Here is a 14,445-nt window from a genome sequence, read left to right as displayed (position 1 = left end):
AAGTGGTGACAAACTGATTCAATGGCTACTCCATGTTAAACTTTGGTGTAGATCATTGGGGCTGATCCATCGCTGGGAATGCCCGGAGTGCATTAGTAAAAAAGATATAGCCACTGTGAAAGCTAAGTTTTGGACCTTTGTGGAAGAACAGTAGGTTATAAGCAGAAATGTGGGGCATCTAACCACTGAGTTTAAGTTTTAAGTCTTTCCCTAAGTTTCAGCCGTTTTATGATCTGATTTCACCACCCGTGGCAAAAATTCTCTACGTGAGATTCAGATTAGGTTGCTTACACTCATAAGGTCATTCAACACATGGGTCACCAATTCAGACTCATCTACATGCCTAGCTTGTGGTTATGTCCTGGAGACTGTTGAACATATTTAATTTTTCTGTACTGAATATTACTTTCTTCAAAAAAATGGGATTCACACAGTTTGCTGTAATTTGGGAATCAGAGGCTATGGGGTTGCACTGAGGATATTAAAATCCGATACTACAACATCTATTGTCTTTGCTGTAAGTAGGTTTTTGATGAGCGCCTGGTTCAGGCATCATAAGTTTATGTCCCAGGTTGCTGGAGAGGTTCCTGTTCTACCAGAGTTGTAATCATGGCTAGGACAAAGCCAATGTCATTGCAGTAATTCTTATCTAGGATTGTGTGATTATTTGAGGCACTCAGCACTCTATGGATATGACAGTATATTACAGACATGATTTTATTTCCAGGAGTTTTTATCACGCTGTCCTGGATGTACAATTCTGACTATTTTTTTTAATGGTTGATTGTTTTTTTATTTACTGTGCATGGCCGGAGCCAAGCGATGGAATTTTAATAAATGCTGAAAGAGTTATTCTTATGTACTGTATGTATTTGTTACGCACTTTAATGGTGTATTTATTATGGTTGCTATATTTTCATGTGCAGTATGTCATTTTTGCTGTGCACTTTAATGGTCGTATGACAAAAATAAAGATTGAACTGACATCAGAAAAAATTGTATAAAAACATTGACAAACCTTTTCCTGGAAATTGAAAACAGTCTCTGCAAGGCGCTGTACATAAGGATCAAGTTTGTAGGACTCCCACACCAAGGCAATTCCTTCTCCAATTAAAGCCTGCACTTCTTTTTTTAGTCCAGCTACCAACAAACAAATTGTGTTGCGCTCTTCCACCTTCTCACAAGTCCGTTCATAAGTACGAACACTTTCAATTAAGGAAATTGCAAAAGGGTAGAGCTGATTTGCTTGGTGAGCTTTGTTAACAATTGCAAGTGGAACACGGAAGCCAAGCCATTTGAGGTTACGAACTTCTTTTGAAAGAGTAATGATCTCAGGCAGAAAATTGACTTTCAGCTTCAGCACATTTCCAGTTCGTCCTCTTGTACGTGTGCTTTCGATCGCAAAGATGCGACCAGAAACCCCAAGATTGCGCTGTTGAACTTTTCTAGCCCAATCATCAAATATTTCTTGTGTATTAAGCTTCATGCGGAAGCTGTCCCCATCCTGTTTCAGCTTTTGGCCTTCAACATGATTCTCCCATCCTTTGCCAAGGACATCTTCAACACGCTTCATGTAGGCAGTTAGCTGTCGGTCAATCTGTTTTGCCCAGATAATCGAGCCAGAGACGGGTGGCAAGTCACGCACATGGCTCATTTTACATGCCTGACTCTGTGGGTACTGAACTTTAAACTTATCATGCAGAGATTCAATATCATCTTTAACCCGCTGGATCAGTTGTGTTTGGTATTCACGGATTGCACCTCGAATGTGAGGTCTTACAAAAAGTGCATTGAATCTGGAGAAAATCCTGAACATTTCATTGGCATTCTTGGCTGTTCCAAGCTGGTCGCGAAGGCGAGCGGTGATTCGTGTTTCAACTCTGTCAATTCGTTCATCATACCTCTTCAGAGCAGCTTCCCAGGCCTCTGTCCCTTCCTTGGAGACATCCAAACCGTCAACTTCTTTGACGTTCTCATACGCAAGGTTTACCTCTTCAATCGCATTGGCATCAGCAGCATCAAAAAGTACTTCAGCTACTTTCATATCCTGGGGCTCCGGTACTTCCCCCTGATTCTGCTGAGCAACAGCAGTGATCTATAAAAATAAATATGATAAAAGATAAAAACAGGGCTCTTCATTAAAGTACAGATATCCAAAAAACCAAGTTGTAAAATTAACACATTTAAATAGATTTTGTTTTAAAGGTTTGAGCACAAGATTGGCAATTTGAAAAAGTCATTAAAATGGAAATTAGAACATTGGAATGTTGGGAGCTCCATTGCAGACAATGGAGTGCTCCCTGCTTCTACGGGCCGGTAAAGGCCCGCAGAGCAACATTCCAATGTTCTACAAAGGCTTCTCGAAGCTAGAGGGGATTTATATCCCTTCGAGCTTCGAGAAACCTCTGTTTAATTTATTAGAACATTCTGCCCTCTAGTGGCAGAATGTTCTAATAGCCTTATAGCCCTTCGTAGCAGGGCTATACCGGCTATTAAAGTCCCGCTGTCTCGTTAAAGTCCCTCGCCTTCGGCTCGGGCCTTTAACGATTCAGCGGGCCTTTAATAGCCGGTATAGCCCGCTACGGCGGGCTATAAGGCTATATTAAACGGTCAAAGTCCTGTAGTTTATGTAGTCAGTACAAGACAAAGGCTAAAACCTTCACAGTTTTGTAAAACCTTTGCGCGTAATAACATGGACGTGTGCAGACTTCAATGAAGGTGACATTGCACTGAAAAATGGGACAAAAAGAGAATTTCTATAAAGAGGAAGTACCCCAACACAACTCTATAGTGATTACTGTTGAAGTGCACACTGTATCCCCAAACCAATTTCTGCAACTCCACTTTCAGACAACAGGTGTAAACACCATCAACTAGAAAAGAGATCCATCTACAAGACGCTAGTTTTAATTGTAAACTATAGTCAGTGGAATTCCCAGGTCTTCTCAAACTGCAAATGTAAAAAATACTTTATACTGACCTCAAGTACTGTACCACGAGAATCCCTTTTATGAATTAGTCCACTATGTAGTTTGACATGAAGGGGAACATTTGTTTTAAAACAAGTCAATTGAAAACTTCCAATATTCAGGGCTACGAGTCATAGAACTGGTCATTAACCACATTATATTTTGCATGGTGTTTTTATTAGTGAGGCAATGTCATATTGACTCCAGATTTAATTTTTCAAGCATTTTAGAGTTCAAAAAGAGCTTTCGTTAGTCCTCTTAGTAGCGGCCAGTGCCATATAGTATAACAAGCTGTTACAACAGAATCTCAACTACCCTCAACATTTAATCTATTAACAAGCCTGTGCTTCAAAAGACTGGCTAATCTTACACAAGAATTGCTCAAGTCTATCACACACACACACACACAGTGCAGCCACTGTTAAAGAAGAAATGCAGAATACAAACTAAGTTTAGTAAAGAAGCATACTACTGAAATCTCTTCCATTAAAAAAAAAAAAAAAAAAAAAAAGGTAGTTACCTGTGGCCGAAGGACTCTCACAATCACAGCTCGAAGCTGTTCATGTTGTCGTCTGAATTTACGCATTTGATCAAGACGAGCTTGCAGCTTCCGATGTGCAGGATTGATACGCCAGACCATTTTTAAATTTTCCTCTCTTTTTCTCTTCACGATATCCCGCAAGAGCACTTGAAGTTTTTCATATTCATCATCCCAAGTCTGGAAGACTTCAAAACATGCAACCATAACCTAGACAAAATACAAATAGCGTTACACCATTCAGCCAACTTTCCATTATGACAATCAGCATAACTTAGTATAACCGATAAATACCTTTTCAAATTCTTCGTAGGCAACATGCATTAGTTTTCTGGTGCCCAACACTTTCAGCAGCTGAGAGCTCAGGTCTCTGGATATAGCCTCCACCAGTCGCAGCGCCCTCTGTATGGGGTACTTTGTATTTCGGATTTTTCTTAGGTGAGTGAAAATTGCAACTAGTGCTAGTCTGATCTTATCGAGCTCAGTCGCGGACAAGAGGTCATTCAGAGGAAAGTCCTTCATCAGAGGGTTGTAATCATTCACAGTCTCCAAAGCCTGTTTGAGACCTGGAGAGACAAAAAAAAATTGGAATACACATCTAGAACATAGTTCATTAAATTAAACGCCCTCCTCAAACGAATATAAAAAGTAAATATGCTGCTCTTTAATCAGGAGGGCTATTTTTATCACAAATGGGACCTACTGCCCAGCAACAGACATCAAAAAATAAATACAATACTTTTGTCTAATCCTTGCAGGTTTGAGTCGGAAAAGCTAAATCTAATATTCCTATCACTCAAAGAAGCTCAAAACACCACTGCAATTAGATTAATCAGACAGTGCCCTTGGAGAGATCATCCTGAACTTCAGCATATGTACAAGGTCAAATAAAAGTGCCCATAACATCCCAAACACAGTCGTGAAGATGGGCCTAAATTTAAGAAAATAAAACTCAAAAAAGCATTACTTTTAATAAGGGGGTGATTTATCTAAGTGACTGTAGGAAGCTAGCTCCATATATGGTATACTAATAGGTGTGTATAACATGCAGAGTCAAGAGAATCACCCAGCGGTGTACAGGGCTCAATGCAAACCCAAAGTGCTCCATTTGCGGTAGTGTGGGTGGGCAGCCCTAGGCCTACCACAGAGGAGTGCAAGACATTTGTTGTGCACAAAATGACCAATGAATGACACACGACTCAAAAAGGACGTCCACACCAATTTTATAAAAATAAGCTTGGTTCAAGATTAATTTCAAGGCCAAAAGGTATGAAAGTTTCTAAATATAATTTTTTTCGGTTTCAAAAGTGGACACAGTGCTATTTTCAGTCGTTACAAGGTCTCGTATAGGCAGCGCTTGCGCGGTCTCTGAGACGCGCTCTAATGAGGTATGGACTTGAAGCTCCGCCCACTCTCCGCCCATTTCTTTAATTGGCTGCTGTCACTGTCCTTTGTAAACGTTGGTTTTTCATTTGTTAGTACCTCCCTGTCTTCTATTGTTACCTCCCATGAGGACTGGCCCTTTCACATGTGTTGTTTCTCAGTATCTTTCATTTACAGCCGGTCAGCACTATTTTCTTAAATGAGATTCTCCTACAGCTGTTCCAGGCACGCTTTTTGCTTCCTAGTTAACACATAGGATTTGTATCCTGCTCATCAGAGGCGTTCAGATGGTCCCAGCTCGGTTCTCTGCACTTCCCTCCCACCCCTAACCCAGCATGTTTTTAATATTTTTTAACATACTTTATCAGTGCTGCGCCCCTTTCACAAGCGATGTGCTGGTTTCACTTTTATAGTTGTGTATTTTCCGGCTGCCCCACGTTCTGTGCTCTCCCTCCCAATCAGTCACGGGGCTCCAGCCTGGCCTGCCTCACAGCAAAGCCAAGCAGATGGAGAGGCAGGGTTATGATGCACCCTGCCTTAGATCAGGATGCACTACTGTCTGTGCCTGCCCTGCTCCTCACGGCTGCCCGAGCCGTGGGCTGGCTCTGGTGTCCGGGGAAAATGGCAGGCTCTTTCTATCAGCGCAGCGCCCTTTCACGAACGCCGCACTGGTTTTGCTTTCATTCTCCTGTCTCTCCCCCCCCCCCCTCTCGCTCTGCTCTCCCTCCCCTCCCTTTCAATCAGTCATGGGGTCCAGCTTCCTCTGACTCACGGCGGCTTCAGCTGCTGGTCTCGGACCCTCTGTTTATCTGTTTCAAAGTTAAAAGTGGCTTCCCAGGAGGAGTCAAGGTGCAGGCACAAGGGAACTCGTGCAAACCGGTCTTCTGATACTGTATCTTGTTTTAATCGGACATCTCTGCGGGACGGGGTGATAAAGGAGGCAATTTTTCCAGTTAAAATTACGAACACAGCCCTATTTTCCCAGTACAATCTGGGACGGTTCTGCGACTGGGCACTTCCATGCCATTTTTTGGGCTTCCCTGTGAATCGACTAATCTCTTCTTTCTGTATTAGATTTTTTGGGGAATGGCAGTCCTAGTTTATTTTTATTTTGTACCCCGAGGAACAATAAAAACTTAAGTTAGCGCGTGTGCCACCACTGACTGACAGTGGGCATATTATCGCGAACGTGGTACAGTTCTTGCTGTTTTTCCATTTGGTATACTGTGGCGCAGTTCAACAGCACTTGCTTCTTTTCATGTGAGCTGATTAAAACGTGCTTTTCATCGCACCCACCATGTTTTAAATGTATCCACAGGCCTTTGAGAGGTATCTCCAGTTCTAAGTCGGGCTCGAGTCTGTGCAATTAAAATCTGTGCAAGTACTCCTTCCTGTGCAAATAGATTTGCAGAAGCCGCACTTACATTGGTAAAGAAAGCTACGTTTGTTCTGCGACGTGTGGTGCCAAAATGTTCAACATAAAAGCTTACTTCTAAAAGCTATATTCAACCAAAAGTTTACTTTTAAATGCTAAGTATTTAACTAAATCAACCAACTAACCGGAACAGAATTTGTAAAGGGAGAAACTCAGTTCGGCAGCTTTCGTTTTAATATATTGAAGGGCAGCATGCCATAGAGAACGGGCTGTCTGGGGTAGTTCAACTGTACTCCTGTATGTGATGTAAAACACCTAATAAGGAATCCCGTACACCTAATGAGGAATCCATCATGTAGTCCACTGATCTCAGTTACGACAGCTAAAACTTTTCCAACGCTTACATATGAGAGTGTTGCCCTTTATGGAAAAGATTCAACAATTCTTAATGGTTTAATAACTAGTATCTTTAACAAGCATTGGAAATGCAATAGGTCTCGCATTAGGAAAGTTTGAGCGATTGGTATTGTAAATGACACTTTTTATTTATGTGTTGGTTTTGAAAATAGCAAAATTAATAGCTTTGTCAGTTACAATGTCAATAGTTTTAACTTTCGCAAATGTGACACCTATAGCATTTGTAATGCAATGTGTGTTGTATTTACGTGACTTAGATGTATTGATATTACAAATAACAATGGCTTTTAATTTTGTAAATAATTAATACTTAAATAAAAGTTATTGTAATTTATAATGGCAATAGCTTCAACGTTTGTAAATAACTTTTGTGAAGATTATGTTCAGTGTATTTTATTGTGACGAAAATCCAAGAACATTGCATTTGCACCTACACACTCAGAGCCACACACACACACACACACACACATATAGATGTGGTGGTGGATCTGGGGGATATGGTGGTGGTGGATGTGGTGGTGGATGTGGTGGTGGATGTGGTGGTGGATGTGGTGGTGGGTGTGGGGGTGGAATTTTGGTGGATGAGGTGGTGGAGGTGGTGGAGGTGGTGGAGGTGGTGGAGGTGGTGGAGGTGGTGGAGGTGGTGGAGGTGGTGGAGGTGGTGGAGGTGGTGGAGGTGGTGGAGGTGGTGGAGGTGGTGGAGGTGGTGGAGGTGGTGGTGGAGGTGGTGGAGGTGGTGGAGGTGGTGGAGGTGGTGGTGGAGGTGGTGGAGGTGGTGGTGGAGGTGGTGGTGGAGGTGGTGGTGGAGGTGGTGGTGGAGGTGGTGGTGGAGGTGGTGGTGGAGGTGGAGGTGGTGGTGGAGGTGGATGTGGAGGTGGTGGAGGTGGATGCGGAGGTGATGGTGGATGCGGAGGTGATGGTGGATGCGGAGGTGATGGTGGATGCGGAGGTGATGGTGGATGCGGAGGTGATGGTGGATGCGGAGGTGATGGTGGATGCGGAGGTGATGGTGGATGCGGAGGTGATGGTGGATGCGGAGGTGATGGTGGATGCGGAGGTGATGGTGGATGCGGAGGTGATGGTGGATGCGGAGGTGATGGTGGATGTGGAGGTGATGGTGGATGTGGAGGTGATGGTGGATGTGGAGGTGATGGTGGATGTGGAGGTGATGGTGGATGTGGAGGTGATGGTGGATGTGGAGGTGATGGTGGATGTGGAGGTGATGGTGGATGTGGAGGTGATGGTGGATGTGGAGGTGATGGTGGATGTGATGGTGGATGTGGAGGTGATGGTGGATGTGGAGGTGATGGTGGATGTGGAGGTGATGGTGGATGTGGAGGTGATGGTGGTGGATGTGGGGGTGGATGTGGAGGTGATGGTGGTGGATGTGGGGGTGGATGTGGGGGTGGATGTGGGGGTGGATGTGGTGGAGGTGGTGGTGGTGGAGGTGGTGGTGGTGGAGGTGGTGGAGGTGGTGGAGGATGTGGGGGTGGGTGTGGAGGTGGTGGAGGTGGTGGAGGTGGTGGAGGTGGTGGAGGTGGACCCGCCGAGGCGGGGAATTGAACCCTGGTCCCGGGCTAGACCTCTGCATCAGGGTCTGCCGCTCTAACCATTGAGCCACACTTCCCCAATAAGATCTTGCAGGTCTGCTATTATTGCAGGGCTTGATCCGTTAGACCCACGAATCAACTGCAAACTGGTTAAGTTTCTTTATAAACATGAACATGCTCTGAAGTTTAAATCCTTAAGTGAGTGTCAACACGCCGAAGAATAAATGTCTGCCGCAATCTAGTCCGCCGGTCTGTCAGCTCAATGACTGAGTTTACTGCTGTATATACTCAGCTGGAAACAAATATGATCTTTAATGGTCTGTTGACTTGTAGTAATACAAGCTGCCTTGGACTTGATCACTCCTATAATTATTTTTATTACAAATAAAATGAATAAGTCACTGAAGCCTCCACCCCGATTATGGACATACTAGTCCCCCCCAACTATCACATCATTAGGCTAGACAGGTCCTCAGACAAGACGGGCGGGGGAATTGCATGCATTTTTAGGAGCAACCTCTCCGTTACTAAAGTCACCTCCCCCTCCCTCTCCTCCTGTGAACTCCTTTGCCTCGACATCACCAGCGAGGGCAAACAAGTTTGTGCTTTACATCTCATCTATCACCCGCCTGGTGACAATCTCATTCACCCAACAACTCATGGACATGATCAACTCCAGTGCTGGTCGGCAGACCACCCAAGTCTACCTGGGTGATTTCAATCTCCACTGGAACGATCAGAAAGACGCAGTGGTGAATAGTCTCAAAACTTTCCTTAATGCGCTTGACCTCACCCAAATATGCGATAAACCAACACACGACAAAGGCTCGATACTCGATCTCATCATTGCCAAAGAGAACTCTACACAATTGGAGGCGATTCAACCCTGCGACTGGTCCGATCACCACATTATCACCTTCTTTATCAATGAAAAAGTTAAACCTAACCCAGCTCAACCAATCAAATCCAAAACATGGAAAAGGGACATGAAGAATCTTAACCCCTCTACCCTCCCTCCCCACATCGGCAATCTCCTCCTTCCCCCAGCAGGTGCCTCGGATGTTCAATCTCTGATGGACCACTACCTTGATTCTATGAATACAATAGTCAATGAAGTCGCCCCACTGCAACTGAAGAGAGTCTCCACCAAAACTTCTAACCCCTGGTATGATGATAGACTCAATGATGACAGGCGTACTATGCGAATGGCAGAGCGCACCTGGAGATCGGACCCTTCAGCACTGCACCTCAAAAGGCTTAAGAACAAGAGAAATGCCTACTTCAGGAAAATAAAGCGCACAAAAGCGGACTTTTTCAGCCGCCAGCTGGACCAAGCAAAAAACAGGCCAAGAAAGCTGTTCGAACTAATCAAGACCCAAACAAAGACACAACCCCTGCAATCAAACAGCACAACAAGCGACACTCCTCACTGTGAAGCCTTCTCTGCTTTCTTTAAGCTAAAGACTGACAACATAAGAAATGACCTAATCATGGATGTAAGTCGATTCCCCAACCACACCAGAATGTCTTGCACTCAACCCAAAAACAAGGCATCCTGGCTGTACTTCGATACCTACTCGGAAGAAGCAATACACAAACTGCGCTGCACCTTGAAGCCCTCTAATCACCTCACAGACCCTCTACCTGCTAATGCTGTAAAAGACTTCATTCCCTTGCTCCTCCCTCTCTGGACCAAAATCATCAACAGCTCCTTGCAACAAGGCCTCATTCCGGACTCCCTCAAGGTGGGGCAAGTCACGCCTATACTCAAGAAACCTACAGCTGATCCGTCTGACCTGAACAATTACCGTCCTATCACCAATATCCCCACCCTGGCCAAACTGCTGGAAAAATGTGTCCAACTACAACTAACTAAACACATTGCCCAATTTGACCTCCTCAACCCTCATCAATCAGGCTTCCGAGCGAAACATAGTACAGAAACAGCTATGACACACATAATTGATGACGCCCTCCAAATTCTTGATCGCAATGAGTCCTGCCTCCTCATCCTTCTTGACCTCTCGTCAGCATTTGACACGGTCAAACATGAGAACTTGCTGGAGCGGCTTAGCACTAGAATGGGTCTATCGGGAACTGTTCTCAAATGGTTTTCGTCCTTCCTTCACAACCGGTCACAGAAGTTCAAGATCGACAATGTGCTATCTACACCTGTGCCTGCAGATCTAGGTGTTCCACAAGGATCCTCTCTCTCCCCCACACTGTTCAACCTCGTCATGGAACCGCTCGCCACCTTGCTCCAAGCTTCCAATGTCCAATTCCATATGTACGCCGACGACACACAACTCTACCTAAAGCTACAATCCCCGGAAGATATCAAACATCTGAACTCCACGCTTATTAACACTCAATCTTGGCTGGCCGATAATCACCTCAAACTAAATGCTCTGAAAACCGAGTTCCTACTCATCTCGCCCCCGGCGAAAATCTCCACCACCCAAACCTGGCTCAATAACCTATCAGCACTCAATGTCCAACCTACCATCGTGGATTCGGCGAAATCCCTAGGCATCACACTCGACGCCAAGCTCAACATGCAGCAGCACGTGAGCAAAGCCACAAAAGCAGCTAATTTCCAAATCAACACATTGAGGAAAATTAAACCCTTCCTCCCTGCTGAAGACTTCCAAACTGCGGTACAAGCTTTAGTCATCCCTCGAATAGACTACGGAATTGTGGCCCTCAGCGGACTCCCGCGATCCACAACTGCACCCTTAAGAGCCTCCCTGAACGCTGCAGCGAGACTCATTACTGGCTCAAGAAAACATTCGCACATATCCCCAGACTTAAAGTCCCTAAAATGGCTGCCTTTTGAAGCCAGAATACAGCTAAAAATTGCAGTTATGACACACGCGGCCGTGCACCATAATGCACCCAACTACCTCGCTCAAAAGTTGTCTATATCAGGAGGTTCGAGATCCAACAGAAGTACAAAAAATCTACTCCTGAAACCTCGTAGATTCCGGAAAGAGAAAACATACAAGCGCTCCTTCTCAGGAATGGCACCCAGGATCTGGAATGCGCTCCCTCCTGAAACCAGGCTGATCTCCTCCACTGCACTCTTCAAGAAAGAGGTGAAAACAATCCTTCTGGCTAAGATCTTCTGAACCGTATTGGTGCTGGTTCAGGGACTCTGCATTGCTTTGTATGACTGCTCACCTTTTCCTCTGACACTATACTTCCAACATGATGGTGTCACTACTATTACTTCCAACATGATGGTGTCACTACTACGCTATTCTCTTACTACCGACCAATATTTGATACACGTTGGTTTTCTGATTCACTCTCCCGATGCCCACACTCAGTGTTCACTCTACACTAAGACATTGATATAAGCCATTCACACACCCAAGGTGTACCTGAACAACTCGGTAGTGGGATCAATGACTTGTACCGTTTTATATAATTTGTTTACTTGATTGTATGCTGATTGTATACTGATATGTTTTATGTATGTTATTACTACCCGACCATGTTAGTGACTACTATATTGCTCCCATTATCTCTGTTCACTCCTACTGCCCCTACCCTGTCTTTGTGAAGCGCTCTGATATCTGTAAGGATCCTGTTCGCGCTATATAAAACTTTGAATAAATAAATAAATAAATAAAGTAAGTTATTTCATGTTAATCAACTCAAAACTTGTACAACACTTTAGATATTATTTTATAGAGTTTCTAGAGAACTTTGACACCTGAAGATCCGTGTTTTATAGTGGTGTGAAATCACATTGATGAAATAATTTCAAGTATGTTCTTAATCAATGCTTTGAAGTATATACAAAAAAAATTGTTATGGTTTTAATTGACTAAACAATAAAGAATCAACAGCACTTTTGAGATGTTATGTTTGATCAGTGAGGCATCCACAGAGTGAGTTACTTGCACCTGATTTTTCTGGAGCAGCAGAGCTAGGCCCCTCTTATGTTTGAACTAAGCACCAATTAAGCAGAGAAATTGGTACAAGGTGCGGGTTCCAGTATCTGAGGAGTAGCTCTGAAGGTGAGAGATTAGAAAAAGAGAGGTGGCCCCTCTAAGAACGCAGGGTGTGCTGGAGCCATGACACTCCAGGAATGGTCAATGTGTGCAGAGAAGTCAGTCATTGGAAAAAAAATGGTGAAGTCTCTCAGGCGGAGTTTAAATGTTTCAGTTGATCCTAGTGGAATGGGGTGGGTGCTTTTAGGAATCCTCTGTCACAGCTCAAGCCATCTCTCTTTTTGCCTTTAGCAGCATTCACACATTTCTGACAGTCTTCACCTCCTACTGTATAAAGTTCATAATGCTGCCTAGAATGAAAACTGTCAAAGCATGGTAGAAGTAGAGTGGGGTAGGAGTTTCATTTTAACCTTACTTATTGTAACCATGAGATACATAGATTTTTAATTTTCCTCAGACTCCACTTTACACTCTTAAATTATGCCAGGTTTCTGCAAGTCTTCTTGCCTCATCCTTTAACCTCCAACCCAACAGTCCAACAACGACCTTGATTCTGAAAGGACATTGGGGTATCATCTATGAACATAGCTAAATTTATTTAAGGTCCTGCTGCCGAGATGTATGTGATCTATATGTCGGAAGCCCAGCCTTTCATAGTCTATAAAATGAGTACAAGTTTTAAATGCATAACAATAATTGATTATAGAGGGTTTCAAATAATCACTTTGTGCTAATATTATTTTAACCACAATTCTCCAACGACAGGCAAATGATAAAGTACCCCTCTTTTTCGAGGCCGGTGGTCTTGTAGACAGAAGAAAGTTTTTGTCTAAGCAATTGATAGCCACATATAGGGTCTGTATTAATGACATTACCATGAGGTCTTCTGTCCACGTATAGGTCTTTAAACTGCAGATTTTATTAGGGGTGAGCTGCAGCACCAGCACTCTTGGTCAATATTCCACAAGCGCACATGCATTCACGATCAATAACCATTTTGTGTGAGCAGCATTTCCAGCTGGTTAGCAATTATACAAAGGAGCTCTTGGAAACCTCTTTAAATATGGGCTCACTCTGCAAATATCCTCCTTCCTCTGGATTACCACTACAGGGTGTTCTAGTCAACCATGGATGCCAATCTATGTAAGATCAAATGCTTCAGAAGGAACATGTTATTGTCTTGTGACAATGGATCTCCTGCTGGTGCATAGTCAGTTTGTTGACTCGTGATTGACTCGCGATTCCTTCCATGAAGCCTAGTATGATTTTTCCTATTTCTTTTCTAGGCCCAAAAATATATTTAAGTTACCTGGGGGCATGTTTTTATTTCCTTTATGGTTTGATGAGTAACATCTGGAAGTATGGTCACTTTATATGTGAAGAGAGTTCTTTGAGTATTTAACAGTGAATAAAAGGCAGTGGAATCCACATCTGAAGGCATAGAATTATAAATAAACAATAGCGATGTAACACCCTAAACCCCACAGGTAGGAAGCCAGGTGACTATGATGCTTAGTTATTTGCAAGTTAGAAATTGTCCATGAGGGAGCTGAAATATGTCAACCATTTCTGTAAATTTAGTATGCCATCATTAGTTTTCCAAATATTCCATCCCTACCTCTTTACAAGTGATATACCCCTTGTGTATGTTAGTTAGGGCACACCCTGCACGTCTTTATTCTAATATGTTATGCATATCTAGTTTTATCATCATTCAACTTTTTGTTGCATCCATTTCAACAGTATCGGATAACATCTACCAAAAAATGTACAGGTTTGGGTTTGTATTTTATATACATCATGTAAGCAAATAGATCACCACCCCCATCCCATGCAGGGCAGATGTTGCCTCAGCTCTAGGAGAGTCATCCAGTCACCCCTCCCCAAAGCTATTGCAGTAATATAGCTAAATAGTTGTTCTCGAGGTCTGAGAGGACCATACCTCCATTTATCCAGCAGTAACTAATGGGAGGCTAGTGCAGTTCTATCCCTACCATGTCCCCAGAGTAATCTAGTGATCATACAGTCCATTTAACAAAATCACTTTCTATAGAAGTACAGTGGCAAGACCACCATTTTGATCTGTGTTATTTAATCCATAACTGACAGTGATAATTAAGCCCACAATGACATTTATCCCCTTGTCACCGAGTGATTTTGTTCCTCTCTCGGATATCCTAGGCTGAGCAACGTTTTTTTTTACTCCTAATCCCATCTCAGTATGATACAAACGGGCAGCAAAACGTCAGTATGG

The 14,445-nt window shown here is 43.5% G+C and overlaps 1 protein-coding gene across 1 annotated transcript in view; it reads right to left on the bottom strand.

Annotated features, from left to right (window-relative positions):
• DYNC1H1 (dynein cytoplasmic 1 heavy chain 1) overlaps window positions 1-14,445 on the bottom strand; it is a 1,596,152-nt gene that overhangs the window by 1,506,016 nt on the left and 75,691 nt on the right. The window contains exons 6-8 of the mRNA XM_078660192.1: window positions 3,802-4,073; window positions 3,490-3,717; window positions 1,019-2,095 (exon numbers count right to left, since the gene is read on the bottom strand). Of these exons, the coding sequence (XP_078516318.1) occupies window positions 1,019-2,095; window positions 3,490-3,717; window positions 3,802-4,073 (1,577 nt within the window). The remainder of the gene's footprint in view (window positions 1-1,018; window positions 2,096-3,489; window positions 3,718-3,801; window positions 4,074-14,445) is intronic.

This window comes from Lissotriton helveticus, chromosome 9 (genome assembly GCF_964261635.1).
Source record: "Lissotriton helveticus chromosome 9, aLisHel1.1, whole genome shotgun sequence".
Classification (NCBI taxonomy): domain Eukaryota; kingdom Metazoa; phylum Chordata; class Amphibia; order Caudata; family Salamandridae; genus Lissotriton; species Lissotriton helveticus.
The sequence above is the reverse complement of the archived record's forward strand: the minus strand, read 5'-3'. Positions and strand labels throughout refer to the sequence as shown.